Source organism: Spea bombifrons, chromosome 2 (assembly GCF_027358695.1).
Source record: "Spea bombifrons isolate aSpeBom1 chromosome 2, aSpeBom1.2.pri, whole genome shotgun sequence".
In the NCBI taxonomy this organism is placed as follows: domain Eukaryota; kingdom Metazoa; phylum Chordata; class Amphibia; order Anura; family Pelobatidae; genus Spea; species Spea bombifrons.
In genome coordinates, this window is record NC_071088.1 from 87,621,415 (window position 1) to 87,639,375 (window position 17,961).

Genomic DNA, 17,961 nt, shown 5'->3' on the forward strand with positions numbered 1-17,961 from the left:
ATCTCATATAAAATGTAAAGATGAATTATCAACATCCTGCAGTACGTTTTAGCACTGATGAATCCACAACCCCTATTCACATGAATCCATCTATGAGTCAAAATAAGACATGGGTATAAGTGTTGTTACACCGCTGTTACAAAGAGCCGTGTAAGAAGAATGCATTTGAAATTCACACATCATTTTTGGGCTCACTTTTATATGTTCTGTAATGTCCAGTTGGTCCACAACCTTGCTATATTTTTGGCCCATGCATGCGCAATTGTTTTTACTGTAAGGGAACATCCACGTGCATGCCAATTATTTACCGCCAGCAAATGGATAGGATGAAATTCTGCATCTTTGCAAATAAAAGAGCCAGGATTTTCACACATGCTTTACTGTTCAAAAGCTTCTTTGGGAAATTCCACATAATAATAGTTCTTATTTTGTAAACTATTCATAAAATATACACATAAAATAATATGCAGGTTTTGAAATGTATCTTACTTTTCCAACATTTAAAGGAATAAATGAATACGTATTATCTTCTTAATGCTTATGGGCAAAATCCGATGAAATACTGTCTGAATCAGCAGGCAAAATACATGTTCATAAAGTGCTTAGAAGAAAGGGAAAACAGGATAAAAGTAACGAATGTACCTTTTTAGTTTTGTGTCATAAATTATTTGTACGTCTGCTACCTCATCGTCTGCAACTATGACTTTGGGCAAACTTCTTCAACCCTTTCCAAATGAGTCTTTCAAAAGAAACTAGGGCTTACAGCGATTGAGTTGGCACAGGGGAGTGAATTAGGATTGTGCATTTTAAATCAGACTAGTAATTTCAACCTTTTTTTGCTAAGGTTTCCATGCGCAATTCTTTTTTGTGGGCCCTTTTCTAAGGCTCGACATAAAAGGAAAGAAAAACAACTTAAAATAAATGTAATCCTTACTCTCAGATGTTAGAAATAAAAATTAGTAAATCTAATAGTAAAAAAAAGGTTTTTGTCTTTCTATAGAAGATAACTGCAAGTTATAAAGTATTTGGATATCTTGTATTTTATGACAAATCACTTTGCCTTTATCCACCGGCATCCGCAAATCTCTTCACAGACCGATTGCTTGTCTATGTAAAACTGTGGTCCATTTTGATTAGATATGGCGCATATACCATCTATTTGAAGACTGCGCAAAGGGTTTAATGTTTGAGCTAGGTCAGAAAACGTTGAATTTCAAGGAAAGAGGTGCTTTTATCTATACAGAATAAGATGGAGATAAGCTAGAGATTCTTATGTGCTCCCCAGTATGCATCAAACCTTACTGTGCATGGGACATCAATGATGAGCACTTCCTAATCATACACCTCCAGTTCTTGCCCCCTGTTCATTTACTATGCAGTGGAGTCTTACTGCTGTTGTCCCACTCCGCCAATATCTGTGATTTTCTATCTTACACAGTTTGCACTGCGTGGTGTTCCCTTATATAAGAACATATCCCAGAGCTCTGCTTAGTGTACCCCAGGGAGAAAGCATACAAATGGATGCAAAGAAAGAAATACGGATGGATACAAAAAAAGAAATATAAATGTCAAATATCTGTATTAAGATTCAGTGTCAATACAGTTTAGCAATTTACGTTTTAAATAGAGCCCATTTAAGTATTTCTGTACCTTTTTGGATTTATATATGTATTTTATTATTTTGGACAGCGTAAATTAGAGCACTTGAACACAGAGTGGAAGACAGTGGATCTATTACTACAGGAATTGAAAAGAAAGCCAACTGGACCAGCTCCTGGTAAGTGTCATTCATTTCAGTAATGACTGATTGAACAAGAACTTTAAGCACTTTTTCATAAAGTAAAGCATTTAGTAAAATTAAGGCTTTTGTGCCATATAAATATCTATTCTGAAGACTGGTAATCATCTGAATGAATATCAGAGACTCTAAGAAGTGAGTATTATTTGAATTGATGCCCAATAAAGAACAGTTAAAAATCTGGTGACATAGAAACAAATACAAAGAAAGAAAGACAAGAAGCGGATTCTAGAGAGTTGGTTGACAAAGACTGCAAGCTGGATATTCCACAAAAATGTCCAGAGACATCCTTTTTTCCCAATCAGTGAATAGGTTGGTGTTTATGAGTTGCTCCTCAGTCATTCACTCATGTCCTTCGAGGTCGTGGACTTCTTCATGGTAGGTGGCATTTGCCAGGGGCGTAACTAGAAACCTCAGGGCCCCGGTGCGAGAATCTGTTAAGGGCCCCCCCCCCACCCTACCCCACTGACGTCATATGCCGGCGCTCAGCAGTGAAGCGCCGGCACCCGAGACAAACGCCTCACGCTCCCAACACTGCACTCTGGGCAGCGCTGAGGCAGGCGGCGGCGGTGACTGCGGCAGAAGCAGCGGCGGGGAGCAGAGGCATCCTGGATTTCTGTCAGTCAGGGGGGCCCAAGAGTTGCCGAGCGGTCGTTTTCAGCAACCGCTCGGCACCCCTTGGGCCCCCCTGACTGGCAGAACTCCAGGGCCCGGTCGCATTCGCGACCCCTGCGACCCCGGTAGTTCCGCCACTGGTATTTGCTATGCTTACTCTTTCATTGTAGGTGTTTTAATTGTGTATTCCTCTGTAGCTTTTTATGAAACTGCCTTTAAATAATTATATTGGATTATCACACACAATATGTAATACCTGTCCAACAAATGTATTAAATGTTCATGCTGGCATGTGATTATGGAATAGTGTATAGTGTATAATTCCCAAGATGGGAAAAAAAGCAATAGAAGATAATACAAATTCGCATTTCATTTATTTGGTCCATTATGCAGAGATCTGATGACTACAGAGATAGAAATAAACCTTTAATAGAAATTCTAGATGTCAGTAGAATAAATATATTTGGAGCTTCTAAATGAAAACATAGCTTTATAGATAAGCACAACAAGAAATTGTCGGCTGGATGTGACACCATGCACTACTAGGTTTGACAAAATCAATAATCTATGTTTCGTTAGTAAACTACAATCATTTTTAAATGCTATGTTATAGATTAAAAGATAATTCATACTGGACAGGAATGCACTTTCTAAAGGCTGACATTTTCATTAATATTTTTTTTTTTGAAAGATTTTCTAACAAGGAAAGCAGAGACACAATATTTTAAAAAAAAACATATCGGATTGGGGGTTTCTCTACACGTTATTGTAACTTTCAGGACTGTAGTTTTGCCCCTACCAATATTTCACATTATTTCACCAAAATAAAGGAACAGTCCTTATGTCCTTGAATTGTATGTTACAGCTTCCTATTATGTGAAGAAAAATAAATAAATTGCCCAAAGATACGTAAAAAGGGAACATTTTCATATCAAATCTCCTACAATACAACATTTAACAATATTGATCATGCCCTAGTTACTGTGGACATTTGATTTCTTGTCACTCTATAATGATCAATACTTAGAATAGATATTGTTACATCTAATCGCTGCGTAAACTGTTGGCGCTACATAAATAAAAGATAATAAATAAATTTAAAACTTAGACTTAAAAAAAAATTCTGACATCAAACCATGGAAGCTGACAATTTTTTAAGTTTTTGTATCACTGGCATTTCAAACTAGAACATTTCACTTTGCTGTTCGGGTTGTTTGAAGGTCACAACTCTGCTTTATGAGTTTTCTTTTAATGTAGCTGATAGCAAGAAGAAGCTAAACAACAAACTTATTTAATAAAGCTTTCAGATTCAATGTATCTGCCGCATAAAACTCGAGCAATCTTTGGAGGTCATTCACAGCATGCCGTTCGACACCAACAGGGAGAAGTAATGAAAAAGAGCACCGATAACATTAACTCTAAATAGCTGCATGAATGAACTGACGATATGCAGCAAAAGATGTTCAGAACAATAGCACGGCTCCTGCTATATTTATTCATAGGCGTTAACGTCCATAAATCTTGAAATCTGGCCTATATCCCGTGTTATGACAGCCGCGCACAGATCATCTAACATTAGTCACAGTTCTATATTGTGTAGCTGTACGTTCAAAGACACCTTAGTCTTAGTTCAGGGGAGAAACACGACTTTGAAGATGTTTCTGGAATAAAGGTACTTAAATCTTGGTTGTAAAGTTAATATGTTTGCAGTTATGTTTGTGGCCTTTATCTCTGACCGGTAATTAAGGAGTTGAAATGAAAACATTAGGAAACCGACTCACCAAATATTAACGGGTATTCAGATTATGACAGACATACTGTATGCCAATGTCTTCTAGATGTACAGAATATAACTGCAACATTAATATAAAACAATGTAATCGCACAAGTATCAATAGATATTTCAACATTGCTCTACATCTGTATTATGCTGTGTCTTAAAATGAAATAGAAAGATAAAAGATACTTACAAATAAATACATTTATTAAGAAATGGCCTTTTCATAGTCAATTGTGTTACAAGTAATACAAAACCTAAACGCATAATCTCACATAGCGTGAAAGGTCAACAACTGTTGGTATTTGTGTAACGCAGAAGCTATCCAGTCGTATCTATGCAAAGAGACAAAATTACATTATATTAATCGTACCTTTTGCCCATACGTATAAGGAACTTGTGTTCAGTTTGGGGGAACAATTTCAAGGAGGAGTGCTTTAACTTAAACCTGTGTGAAAGGACGATAAAAGCTTGTGCTGTCCACCTTATCCAACTGGCCTGTGATACCTCAAATGTAGACACAACCCTGGTCATATTTGCAATTTGAGTTTGGCTCATATTTCTGGGGCCTCTTACCTTAAAGAAACTTTAAATTATGAAAAAAAATGATCGTCAGTCGTCAGCTCATAATTTAAGAACTATAAAAAAAAACAGATTGTGTTACAAGAAGTCAGGTTATTTACAAAGTACTTATGACTTATGACTCAGTACAGATTCTTTATGACCTTACGGGAACAGAACCACAAAAAAAGAAAATGTTATTACCGTATATTCCGGCGTATAAGATGACTTTTTAACCCGTGAAAATCTAATCAAAAGTCAGGGGTCGTCTTATCCGCCGGGTATACTGACTTACTTACTGAGCCGGACCGGAATCTCTAGGGAAGGGGCGAGCGGAGAAGCCACCTCCCCTGGGCCGGTCTTCAGGGCCGCGCCGAGGTAGGTGCAAGATCGTGATCTCCCCAACTAGCCCTGATCAGGGCTGGTTGGGGAGATCACGACCTCCCTCTAACTAGCCCAACATTAGAGAGCTCGAGGTATGGCAGGGTTAGGATACAGATCCCCGCAGCGGTGCAGGGGACCTGCATCCTACTCTCCGATACGCTCAGACAGCCGGCATGGGAGATTGTCTAAGCGCATCGCGCAGACGTTCACCGGCAGCGGCGATGCACGTAAGCCCCCGCTGCCGGCACGTGTGCTTTAACAATCTCCCTTGCCGAAAGCAGATCGTGCAGACGTGCAGGTAGCGGAGGTTGTTTACGCTCCGAGTAGAGTGGCAGCATATCTCGGGGGGGACACAGAGTGGCAGCATATCTCGGGGGGGGCAGAGAGTGGCAGCATATCTCGGGGGACACACAGAGTGGCAGCATATCTCGGGGGGGACACAGAGTGGCAGCATATCTCGGGGGGGGACACAGAGTTGCAGCATGTCTTGTGATTGGCTGGTTGTTGTACACAGGGTAGAGGGGTAGTCTTATACGGTGAGTATAGCCCAAACTCTATATTTTAACTGGAAAAGTTGGAGGTCGTCTTATACGCCCAGTCGTCTTATATGCCGGAATATACGGTACTCATTTGCCTATTTAATTTTGCTTTGCAATTCTTCCATCTGAGGAAGAGACCTTGTCAACTTCAGCTGAAGATTTCATCTACTCTCGGGCTTTTAAAGCTAAGTCCATCTTAATGCCTCATAATGTGTTTCTGGCTGTGTATTATATAATAATCGATGAGATAAGTAGAGGGATTATCTAACATTTTTTAAATCCATCTGTCATAAATACTCTAGTTGCACTGGTGACCAATTTCCACTCTTTGCACCAGAATCAATTTTTATACATAAACCATCCACACACACAGAATGAAGGAGGGATTAAGTGAGAAAAAATAAAATAGTTTTAATCAAAGTTTATTGACATAAAAGTAAGATTTAACTTCATTAAGTCTATTTAGTCTGTTCCAATCATAACTATGAAGTCTCACTTTAAACAAGCACTGCTTCAATAATGTTTGCAGATTCATGAGATAAAAATCTCAGATATAATACACTATTCCTCTATTTTAGGGCACTTGAAGAGCGTGTGTATATCAATTTTACTTAGAAATTTTGGTCTCAATTGTTTGTATTTATTATATACAAGCGCATAAACAAGATTTTAATGTTATTTAGTATGGCAGATTGAAAATTAAACTGTTGTGTTACAGCATAATGATATCAGCAAAATGTGCGACCATTAAGTATTAATCTTATGCCGACCTAATAAAGATTTCATTTCATTACAAGGTAACACTATATTTCAATGGAACATAATTTCCCTTGCTAATTATACATGTTACCTGTTACCTTGTAGAGTTATTATAGCTAATACCAGTTACATATGATATCGAAGCTATGAGCTAATTATACTATACTTCTTATTTCAATGGATGAATTATTATTATTACTTATTACCATAACACTCTGTAGAATTCTATGATAAAACTGTTATTTTATCCTTTTGATGAGATGTACAATTCTAAAATGACTTACATAAGTATTAAAATTGATATCCACACTAGCTTCCAGATCATGATACCTATTAGTTTTGCCTTTGGAGAGATACTACTGATGACATATGGCAGAATTCAATCCCTTACAGAACCACATAATCATAACAGCTTATTTGATGAGAATGATGGATAGCGGTACTAACATTTCAGCTGGACGACCTTCAGTTAGTTTTAAGTGACAATGATGTGGCGCTGTAGGTGAACACAGATAGAAGATGTCAGCCATCAACATATATTGAGATCAATCACAGAAAAAAGTGAGCTTTAGTGAGTCACAAAGGCAATTCCCCAAAACACCAAAAGTGAAACAGTCCAAATTAATGTTTTAATTTCACTGCTATTTAATTTCTTATGTACAATGTTATCCTTTGACCTTTTTGGTAGAAGCATCAGGTGTCTCATCGTTGACAAGCTTCTGCTTCCCCTTATTCACATCTCTTTACGCTGGTGGACCACTGGGCACAGAATGGAGCCGCACTACGGCTCTCTCAATAAAGCAGTCAAAACTGGTATTATGGAGGACAGCCAACAATTGGTTTATGAAACAAAAACAGGTTTTCTTGTACTGTAAAACAATGTTGTTGAATTGGACCCACACATTTGATATTCAAAAACCATAACCAATTCAAACCAGGTGCTTGAATGAACCAATTTGAAAAGGTAGGCAATATTGAATCAGGATCAGGTTGTTTGGCTGTGGTAGTTAAAACTAGGCTAGGCCATGTAAAAGATGCACCTTAATTTTGGGGCCCGGAAATTACACTTCTATCATGCCCAGGTTCCAGGATGAGTGTGATGTTAGGTGTGCTGGAATCTGGGTATGCCTGGGCATGATAGGAGTGTTATTGCTGTTAGCAATCATGTATATTTAATATAGCAATCACACTCCTATCATGCACAAGTAGCCAACATATGCACATCACTTTCAGCCTCCCTGTGCCCTGCCCCCTACTTACAGATCCATGCTATCACACACACATATTCATTCATTCCCTCATTCACGCAGACTCATACACCCTCTCCCACCCTTACCTGAACTGCAGATCTTCCGGTGCCGCTTGCAGACTTTGTTTTCCCTCTGCGTTGCTTGAACTCTGAGTGAACGTCTCTTGTCCAGCCCAGGAGAGCAGGAACTGAGTCATGTGATGTACATTCACGTGACTCCCCTGGATTCCTGTGTATCCTCGACGGCACAAGAGACGCTGGTGAGCAACACAGAGGTAAGCGGGGGAAAAAATCTACAACCACTGTATAAGACGCACCTTGTTTTTACACCACAAATTTTTCAAAAAAGGTTCATCTTATACATGGGGTAATACGGTAAAAAGACAAAACAGTCAGAATTTAAGTGTATAACAGTACAAGAACTTAGTGCTTAAAATTAAAGTAAATGTGAAAATAAAGAAGGGACATACATGTGTAAGGGAAGGGTGGACATTTTCCAACAAAAGCACATACTGTTGAAAGAAGAAAGTTTTGCTTCTCCGAAAATCACTTTGAAGTAATTGGAGATATTTATTATGTGTGTGTGAATGTACCCCTTCACACATTATCAAAGCTTGAATTAATTTTACCCATAGAGAACTGGTAGAAAAAAACAGGCACAATGTCACCAATCACTACCCAGATGCTTGCCATCCTATTAAAATAAACTGCATATGTATACATCAAAGCAAACCTCCAAAGGGCAAATTTTTAATTGACTTCTCAGTTTACCTTGAAACTATTATCTAATCTGAAGTGAAGTGTAGCATCAGTGTAATTAATCTTGCAAATTCTGCAGCGTTCCAAGCAGACCTTGGTACCTGATAATAGCAATCATGGGCAACTAGGGGGCACGCTCTGGAGGCATGCCATGCATTTCAATTTCAGAGATGTTCTAGCATGGCCTACATATTATGTCTCCTGTTGACTTTGTTCTTCTTCGGGCTTTAGTACAAGTCTATTAACCGAGACATTATTCTTAAACATTAAAAGTAAATTTCGTTGATTCTACCACTACTCCTCAGAACAAATCTTCGTGATTTTTTTTTTTACTCAAATTACAATATGCACCTGAAAATTAATTAAATTTAGCTCCTATACCTTGGGTAATAATAAAAATGTTGCAATTTAAGCCATCTAGGTAAGGGCTTAATTAAAAGATCACACATTTTCCAATCACTGTAAAACAGAATAAAGAAAATAAATTCACTTGACAGTGGATATATAAGTTAGCTACATTGCATTGCTAAAAATATATATCAACTATAGTGCATAAAATGCACTATATTATATATATAAGTGCACAATTACTTATTAATAGCAAGACCCATTTATTGGTTGTTCTTGGCTTATGTCGCGACCAAATATGTGATCAAATAACACTTACATACAGTATGTGAAGACAGAAAGTCATGTCCTTTTTGGTTGCTAAACACCCTTTTTATTACCATAGGAGTTATGGTTATGTATTGTCTTTCGAAATATTGCATTTGCTAATTATAACCAATTTGAATGTATGTAATTTACAAAACTATAGCCCGTTATTTCATGTCCTAATTCATGGTTTTGCAAGAGTAATTTAGATTACACTAATTTAATTTAGAAAAGCGTAATATTTTCACTTACTAAGTGTATAAAATTAATATCATTTGTTCAATTTACTAATCTAATTAAAGTGCAATACAAAGGTTTGTAACTATTTTTAAACATATTTAGTACATGCAGCTTATTTTCCACAATGTTGACTGGCTAATATTATCGTATGGGAATATCACACAATTTAAGAGCAGTGTTGCAATGGAACAGAAGTTGTTAGCACTTTTTTGTTTTGCGGGAAGCGACATCAATGTCATTTCCTTAAAACACATCCCAACTCCTACATTTTACAATCCACTATGCTAAATAAACAAATCTATCTATATCTATCTATCTATCTATCTATCTATCTATCTATCTATCTATCTATAAATTAATAGATAGACAGATAAATATATTCTCAGGACCTGCTTAGGATCACCATGCTGACTGTTGCTGATTGTTGTTAATTGGTTCAGGCAGCTTTTGTAAGGGTGGAGTGAGCAGAGCACTTCGGGACAGGATTTTGATTACAGATCTCAACTTCCTACAGGTATAAACGTAAACGAAATATCTCTAAAGCAATTATAATTATTATTATTGACAAACAAAACATACAAGCTACTTTTCATTTCATAAATGAATTTGCTTCCTTCTCGTGATGATTATTATGATTATCATGCAAACATAGAAATTAGTTGACTTAACTTTTGTGTGTTCAGATTATTGTAGACACTACTTCTTTGCGGGCCCCATGTTTCCAAAAAGTCTTTTAAACAATCCAGTTGAAGCAAATTTTTAAGGCACACAGTTTGGTTTCTTTTGAAAGACAAATACAGTATATTTACTGTTCTTTGTAGTTATAGATAATATTTAAGTATATTGCGAGTCTAATATAAAGATAAACCATGCTATTGTTTATGGTGTAAAAAAATGTGTTAATGTCCCCTCACCCCCCCCCCCAAGAAGAAAAAAAAATGAAAATCCTGAAATCTTTTAATTAATGTGACAGGTGCCTGGCTTTTCCCTTCACCATGCTGTCACAATATGATTCATACATCTGCACTATGAATATTTCATCATCCTGCAGTGTCTGAAAAGAAGTCATATAGCAGATTTTCTGCTCAGTCTTAATATTCAGATGAGTGCTGTGATTGACTTAAAAAACTCTTTGAGATATATGTTGTTTCCAAACACGCTCATCAGGGACTTTTTGATGTACCTTATGTTAAGCATATGACATCTTGAGACACCTGTTCTCATTATAATGCTCAATTAACCCTTAACAAGCACAGATCTCAATACAGTTTTTATTGTCTGCTTTCCAGGGATTTTCAGCATTTTTCCATTTCTGAAGAACACTCATGTTTTCAATTAATGTTAAAAAACGTATAGATCTCTTCCAATGTATGAGACAAGGACATAGGGGTACAACTTTGCCATTCAGTTTTTTCTAAAACACATTTAACTATAACTACTCTAAGGAGTGTGGATATTTTTAATTGTTAATTAATGCATTCATTATATGGACTAATATTGTGGGCATAATATTGGCCCCCAAATATAAAACAACCACATAAAGACTCAGATTTCCAGAATATCGTGTAGTTTAAAACCAGTTAGCAGTTACTTAAAACACTGAAAGGCTGGTGTTTTGTTTGGAGCTTTATGATTAAGGTAACTATGATAAAGGTGAGCATAGTTGTCAGTAGATATGTGGAAACTAATGAGTGATCTTAATATGGTGTCAATAAAATTAATAAAGTGATATTGAAGATTTATCTCCACTCAACTAGTTAATTTCATTTCATAACTGTGAAACATTCTTTCTTGGCTTTCGAATAAAGGGTTGATTGCTAATGAGGTATACATGGCCCATCTGTCGGAATCAGTGGGTAGTAACAGATTGGGGGGGGACCAATACCTGAGAAGGATTCAGCTTCAAGTCAGAGAAGATAATCAGAGAAGACAAATCCAAGCTTGGCTGTCTTTTTTGGATCCACCAAATAATTTTAAGTGGTTTGACTAGAATTCCAGTTATATTTGATTTAATATTCATTATTTCATTTTGTTACGTCACTATAAGATTTAAATGATTGAAGTCATATTATGGACTGCTCACATTTCTTAAGTGAAAATGTTCCTCATAGAGGATTCCTCTTTCTTGGAACTGTTTCTGGTGCTACCACATAAACAGACTAATCAACTGCCAGCTACCAGTGGTTATGTCAAAAAACATTTTAAATGATCCGTTTAGAAAAGTTACTATTATATTGTCTGCATATAAGTATTACACGCTATAGCATTTCATACTTTGAAAGTAATAACACTGTTCCCATACCTGGCATTCCCAATTAATAAAATGGCAAAATTGGAAAAAAAAAACAGAAACAGTAGGTACTTTTGTTGCTTTCATTGCATCAGGTACACTTTGATTTATTAATTTACTTATTTATTGCAGGTCCTGCTCAAACTGTGTCTGTGGTTACTCAAACTTTGGTGACAACAGGAACAACTGAACCTGCAACGGAAATGCCTTCATCACTTCTATTGGAGTTGCCTGCACTGGCTGACTTCAACAAGACTTGTGGAGAATTAACAGACTGGCTTACTCTGCTTGATCGGGTGATAAAGGCTCAAATAGTGACTGTTGGTGATGTGGAAGAAATTAATGATATGATCATCAAACAAAAGGTAAAAAAATGTCACTATAGAACAGTATTATGTTGCATCTGGTTGAGAACAGATAATAATTGGCCATTACAACAATAACGGCATTCCAATTAGAAGTAGTCTTATTGACCTTAGAAGTTCTGATGCTATTTGTGGTCTATTCCGCAAATCCATGAGTGAAGGTCTGTGCAGCAGAGAACACGCCACAAACGCTTCCTGTGCAGTCTGCATGCCCCCTGCTGCTGGGCGTCAGGATATGATGTCATACCTCAGCTCTCTCCAGCAGCAGGGCATGCATAGCACTCGACAGAAGAAGTGTTGTGAAAGACGTGTGCCGGCAGCTGCACAGACCCTCGCCTTTATAGAAATAGCAGTGGGCAATTGGATTATCTTTCTACGATGGTCCAAGTTTAAAGACTATAAAACTATAAAATCAGGTTTAAAACATATTTTCGGAGGAAATAGACTGCATTTGTAGTATGAAAATGATATATTTGAAAAGTATATAACCCTTTTGATTGATGCTCATTAATGGATAAAAAGAAAAAATCCTTGGAATAAAACTCGAGAGCTTCTTGGTGCACAGTAATAGTTTTATATGGTGATTGTAGTGTTTTCCAAATTGCTGGTTTTCTAGAAGAAGTAATTTCAAGGAAGCAAAAACAAAAAATATAGTGTTCTTACATAACAGTTTTCATCTAGAACATGAGATTCCTCTTCAAACCTATATAATGTAAATATTATTCACTCTCTTCTTGATAAGGAAGATATGTTTAACCTGGCTAGTTGTATCTGGTAATGACCAACCAAATTATTCTGTCTGATGACAATCAGTCTGTTGAGTGCAGGGCTGGTTAATTGTTTTCTAGGGAGTCAATATTTTATGAAATGCAAATCAGTTTCACATCCCAGGCAGCCTCAACATTGAAGAATGCTCAAAATTATAATACTTCATATTACGTATGTGCTTATGTACTTTAATATACATTGTCCATGGTGTAACATTCTACACAAGTGATTGGCTGCTTGTAGCAGCCGTTCAGTGGCAGGAAAACACTACCATTGAAATAAATGGGAACACTTTGCACAAATGCACACATGGGTCTCCTTAGAACCCCTACAACCCTTGCTGCACCAGCACTGGAGCTGATTGGCTGTGAGGGTAGGGAAAGGGTCAAGTGCATACAGGGGCCAAACAGAAAAAAACATGCGATGGCTGAAGTGCCCCTTATAAAAAGTGTTCTTACAGAAGCCTGTGTACGTTGCTGGAATGGAGTGGGGTTCCTTCTCTTATGTAGAAGAAGTGTGAATATTGCTTTGTGATTGAGTTAATCTTTTGTCCATCTCTTATCCCCAGGCATAGATGCTAATTTGGGGGACGGATTTACAACTTAACTGAGAACTGGAAAATTCCTATTGTAGTAAAGTACAGCTCATTCAACTATAGTGTGTTGCAATATAAAGTTACATAAAAGAATAAATCTCAAAAGGGAATTTAGAGGAGGTCTATGAAACAATGTAGCCTATTTCACAGCCGAGAAGTGGTGTGTGTATCACATTTTCAAATGCCTGAACAAAGCTGCAGTAACTTGTAGTCAAATGTTCAATTTCAGTGGGAATTATTGTGCCATATATAATTTCTCAGTCATTCAAGACACATTTGAAAATTGCCACATCAATCTGTAAGATGTAGGTTTTAGGATAATGGCAGGTAGTGAACAGAAATAACCTATGCTGACATGGTCCACTCATTCCATTACTGTGACTATAACCTGTAATGTGCATGAAAATAAGTCGAACAATGGGTTTTATTCTTATAAAAGTATTGTCGACTTTGTAGTTCGGTATTGTATTGAAATAAGTTCAATATTCTTTATTAACATTTTGTTCTGTAAACCGTGCTCACTTCCATTTAATCTCTGTGCTCCCTAGATCCCTTCCTTTAGCAAGTGCCTTATCCTGGCATTATGTTTCCCTAGCTTTGGACCTTATCAATAGAATTGACCATTTTTTATTGGTATAAGCTAATTTACCATTTTACATCTGTATACATTAAAGGCGATTCTTGTATAAAATAGTTTTCTCCTTGAACGTACAAGTTGTATGCAGTAATGTAGGTTTGCATTGATGAAAATGTCCTGCAGACCTGGAGGTTGCCTTTATTGTCAGTGTTCTGATCATTTGGGTGACTTTTCCCCACTGAGTTGATTCTCTATGGCAATGCTAATGAAGTCCATAGACTTTCATTAGTCTGAGTCTCCAGTTAAGGATTAAGAGTAAATACTATTGTATTGTTCTCCATAGGCAGTATGGAATCAGGGTGTTTGTCTAGTCGATTGTGCTAAGATAAGAGAGCTAGAACACCTACAAACGGCTTGTATGCAGCTGTCTGGAAACATTTTATGCAAAAATTAGAAATGGGTTCAAAATGAAGACAAGCTAGATTAATTTAGTAAATTTATATTTAAGCTGATGCTAGCATTTAAAGAATTGGTGGAAGCTCCCTTTAGGATTATTCCTGGGAATAATATATTGTTGATAGTCGTGGGAGATCAAGATAATACATAATTTAGGAACTTTAAATTAGGTACATCTGTATGAATTTCAGCTTTAGACAAGTCAGTCAGTCTTCTAATCTGATCATGTTACTTAGTTTGAGATTCGTACATTTTTGTATAAATATATGTTATATATATATATATATATATATATATATATATTTTACCTTTTCTAGTTCCTAATTTTAACAGTACATTTTAAATTCATGAATGAAGGCTTTATGGTAAGCTTAACTTTGTTCACGTAGCATATTATGAAGGCTGTTATTACTTCGAAAAATATGTAATACTTGAAACTAGGAAACACGTTTATTTTCTAATACACAAGCTCCAGTCTGGAGCCAGTATAAGTACAAAGAATGCATTGAAAGCAAGGTCATTACAAGGTCATATGTCTTTCTCAACTTGATTTGCAGTATGGCAATTTGTTCAACAGAATGTATGGCCTTTCCTTATGGTTAACAAACGTGAAATGTTTAAACTCCTTACCTTCAACTAACCACTGTACCATGGCAACTGTTGATGCATGTCTTAATGCCAGTGATGAATGTTGCTTCCAATTTTCTGCTACTGATTTCTTGTCCTCCATGTAAAGTCATGAGCGGATGGAGGTTAAACATACACTTAACAAGACAATGTTTATCCACTTTGGTATGTAGACATATGCATTTCCTTCAATGTGCCGGCCAAATATGTTTTATGATGAACTAGTGTTTTGGTAGTGAAATTATTTTGTGTTACTCTTCTTGCCTGGTTGTTCCAGCTGATGGAACTCATGCATCTTATGAGAAGGAAAGACCATTCACATAAATTGTCATAAACTAGAGCCAGCATCAGTCAGAAGTTCACATGCAATGACCAGAAATGATCTCTGCTTCCAGATGTTAAATTGTATCCTGGTAGTATGTTATTAGAAGATTTTACATTGGATACATTGCATTTTCTTTTTTTTTTAGAAACTTACCACCCTTAACTTTACTTTATAACGCATTCATGTAAAACGATTATTTTTATTAGGCATATTGTTGTTTTTATTGTTTTATATAGCGACACCATATTCAGCAGGGCTGTACAATGGGTAGACAGGACATAACAAATAGTATATAACATCATAATTCAATTTACAGAAACAACAGATGAGGGAGGCCCTGCTCAGAAGAGCTTACAATCTAGAGGGCATATAATAATGAACGTTTCTGGAATAGAACAATGAATGCAAACCACTCTAAATTGAAAGTTATTGTTATTATTTAATGATTTGTGTAGCCCCAACAAATCCAGCAGTGCTGTGTTAAAGTAAAATGATTTTATCCACAGTTCCATATATTTAATTTAAAAAGAACACAAACTATGCATCAATGATAATTTTGATAAATGTTCAAAAAGCATGCATTTTCCCCCAAAAAACTTTTAAATGATATCCAAGAGAAATGTTGGCCCAAAGAAACAAGTATACTTTTGAATGTAGTGTCTCTGATGTGATAAAAAGAAGACCCATCTGTAGTCGATACATTCTTTAAACAATTACTCTTTATCATTAAACAATCTGTTGGATTTGTCACTAGTAGAAAATAGAATGTCATTTTTAAGGCTTATAATACTTTTTTAAGCGTAGTACAGTTTAAACTTAGGCTCATAGCTTCATTTGATCATTCTTGTTATTTATTTATAGGACAGACAATTTGTGCAGCGTGTACGTATCATGCACTGGCGGCATTTCTGTATTCACAGACCTTAGATTATTTACTATATATACATAGCAGGAGGTGATTATATTTGGAGTGGTAAGAGTACTAGAACTAATTAGTTCCTGGGAGTAAATGCATGCAATACCTTAGACAGTGATTAACGTACGCGTAGGTATTTTCTTATAAACCGATTAACACGCAAACCCATATGTAATAAAGCAACACAGGTATTCAAGGCCACTAATTTGAGCAGTTGTGAAACCATAAAAACAGTTTAATCAGCTGTTTAAGATCTGCATTTGCCAATGTGGGGTCTGTATGTAAATGCCTATAAAAGAAGATAAAGCACTTTGGACGAAAGCATATCCAAATTTCACGAACATGGGCATAAATGTCAGTTAACACATAAAAAAAATATAATCTTAGGAAAAGTCAGGTATTCAAGGTTACTGTTTTCAATGGTGCTGCTATCATAATAGAGTTTAACCAGCTGAGTTTGTCTATGTGAAATCTAGATGAGGATAAGCATTTTTTCCACTTAAAATGGAATGTATAGCCGTATTTATCAAACAAGCAGAAACCCATAATAGCTACTGGAATATTTCGAATTTATAAACATGGAACTGCTTGCAATTTCTTATGAATATATTACTGAGAGGTTTATCTTATACTAAACAGATCATATCATCACATTTATTAGTATAAATGTCTTGTTTTTAAATTATCTTTATTATGTGTTTTCTACTAGACATGTTAATTTTAAGACAACCCATCAGCCAGATTAACAATGAAGCAAAATGAGGATTTGCTCTAGAGCTCTTTGGGGACATAGGGCCTCCCTGTGTGTGAATGGCTGCCATCAGATATCATGGGACCCTAAAGACAGGGCTTTCCTTCCACCGCCCTGCCCCATGCTCCTCCCACTACCCAGTCCCACTGGGCCCTAGTGTCCAGAAAAGAGTTACAGGGCATCTGGGCCTTAAAGCCTGGAGGGCACCAGTCCCAGGTGGCAGGTCACAGGGGCCAATGAGGGTCATGTGACAGACCATAGAGAAGAGGCCCCTGCCATTTATGGCCACATACACGCGTACAGTTTGTACATGTACATGTACATGTACTGATGGTGGCCCTACATGAATGTGTGTGTGAGCAAGATATACCCTACCATTTCCAAGTGTCCTTGTTTTTTGAAAGAAAAGAAAATGTTGTCCATTAAAATAACATGAAATTGATCTGTAATATAGTGTAGATGTTGTTAATATTGTAATTGACTATTGTACATGAAAAAGGCAGATTTGTCCTGTAATATCTTTATAGGCATACAGGCATGGGTATGTTAGTGTCTGTGTGTCTAGGTATGTTAGTATATTTGAGTATTTTAGTGCAAGAACATGTCTTTGTATGTTAATGTGAACGTCTGGGTATTTTAGTGTGTGTGTCCAGGTATGTAATGTGTGTATGGGTATGTAAGTGTGTCTGTATGGTAATAGACTTGTGCATTCGTATTCGGGCGAACATGAAAACGAACACGAAGGATGCGTTTTCGATGTTCAGCCCGAATACTGAACATACGAACATGGTGGTGGCAAAACCTATACAAAGACGAAGACACACAACAAGAAGAATCTTCATGTTCGTCTTCTTTTACTAATCTCCCTGGTCCCTTCCCCATGTAGCCTAACTTATCTATGCAACATCGCAGGGGTTAACTGGAGTGGAAATCCGTAGGTTCGACGTCAGGAGTTA

At 36.6% G+C, this 17,961-nt stretch overlaps 1 protein-coding gene across 2 annotated transcripts in view; it reads left to right on the forward strand.

Annotated features, from left to right (window-relative positions):
• Positions 1 to 17,961, forward strand: part of DMD (dystrophin) — an 870,543-nt gene that overhangs the window by 574,329 nt on the left and 278,253 nt on the right. For both annotated transcript variants that reach the window (XM_053455059.1, XM_053455060.1), the window contains 2 exons: positions 1,690 to 1,777; positions 11,758 to 11,990. In XM_053455059.1, the coding sequence (XP_053311034.1) occupies positions 1,690 to 1,777; positions 11,758 to 11,990 (321 nt within the window). The remainder of the gene's footprint in view (positions 1 to 1,689; positions 1,778 to 11,757; positions 11,991 to 17,961) is intronic.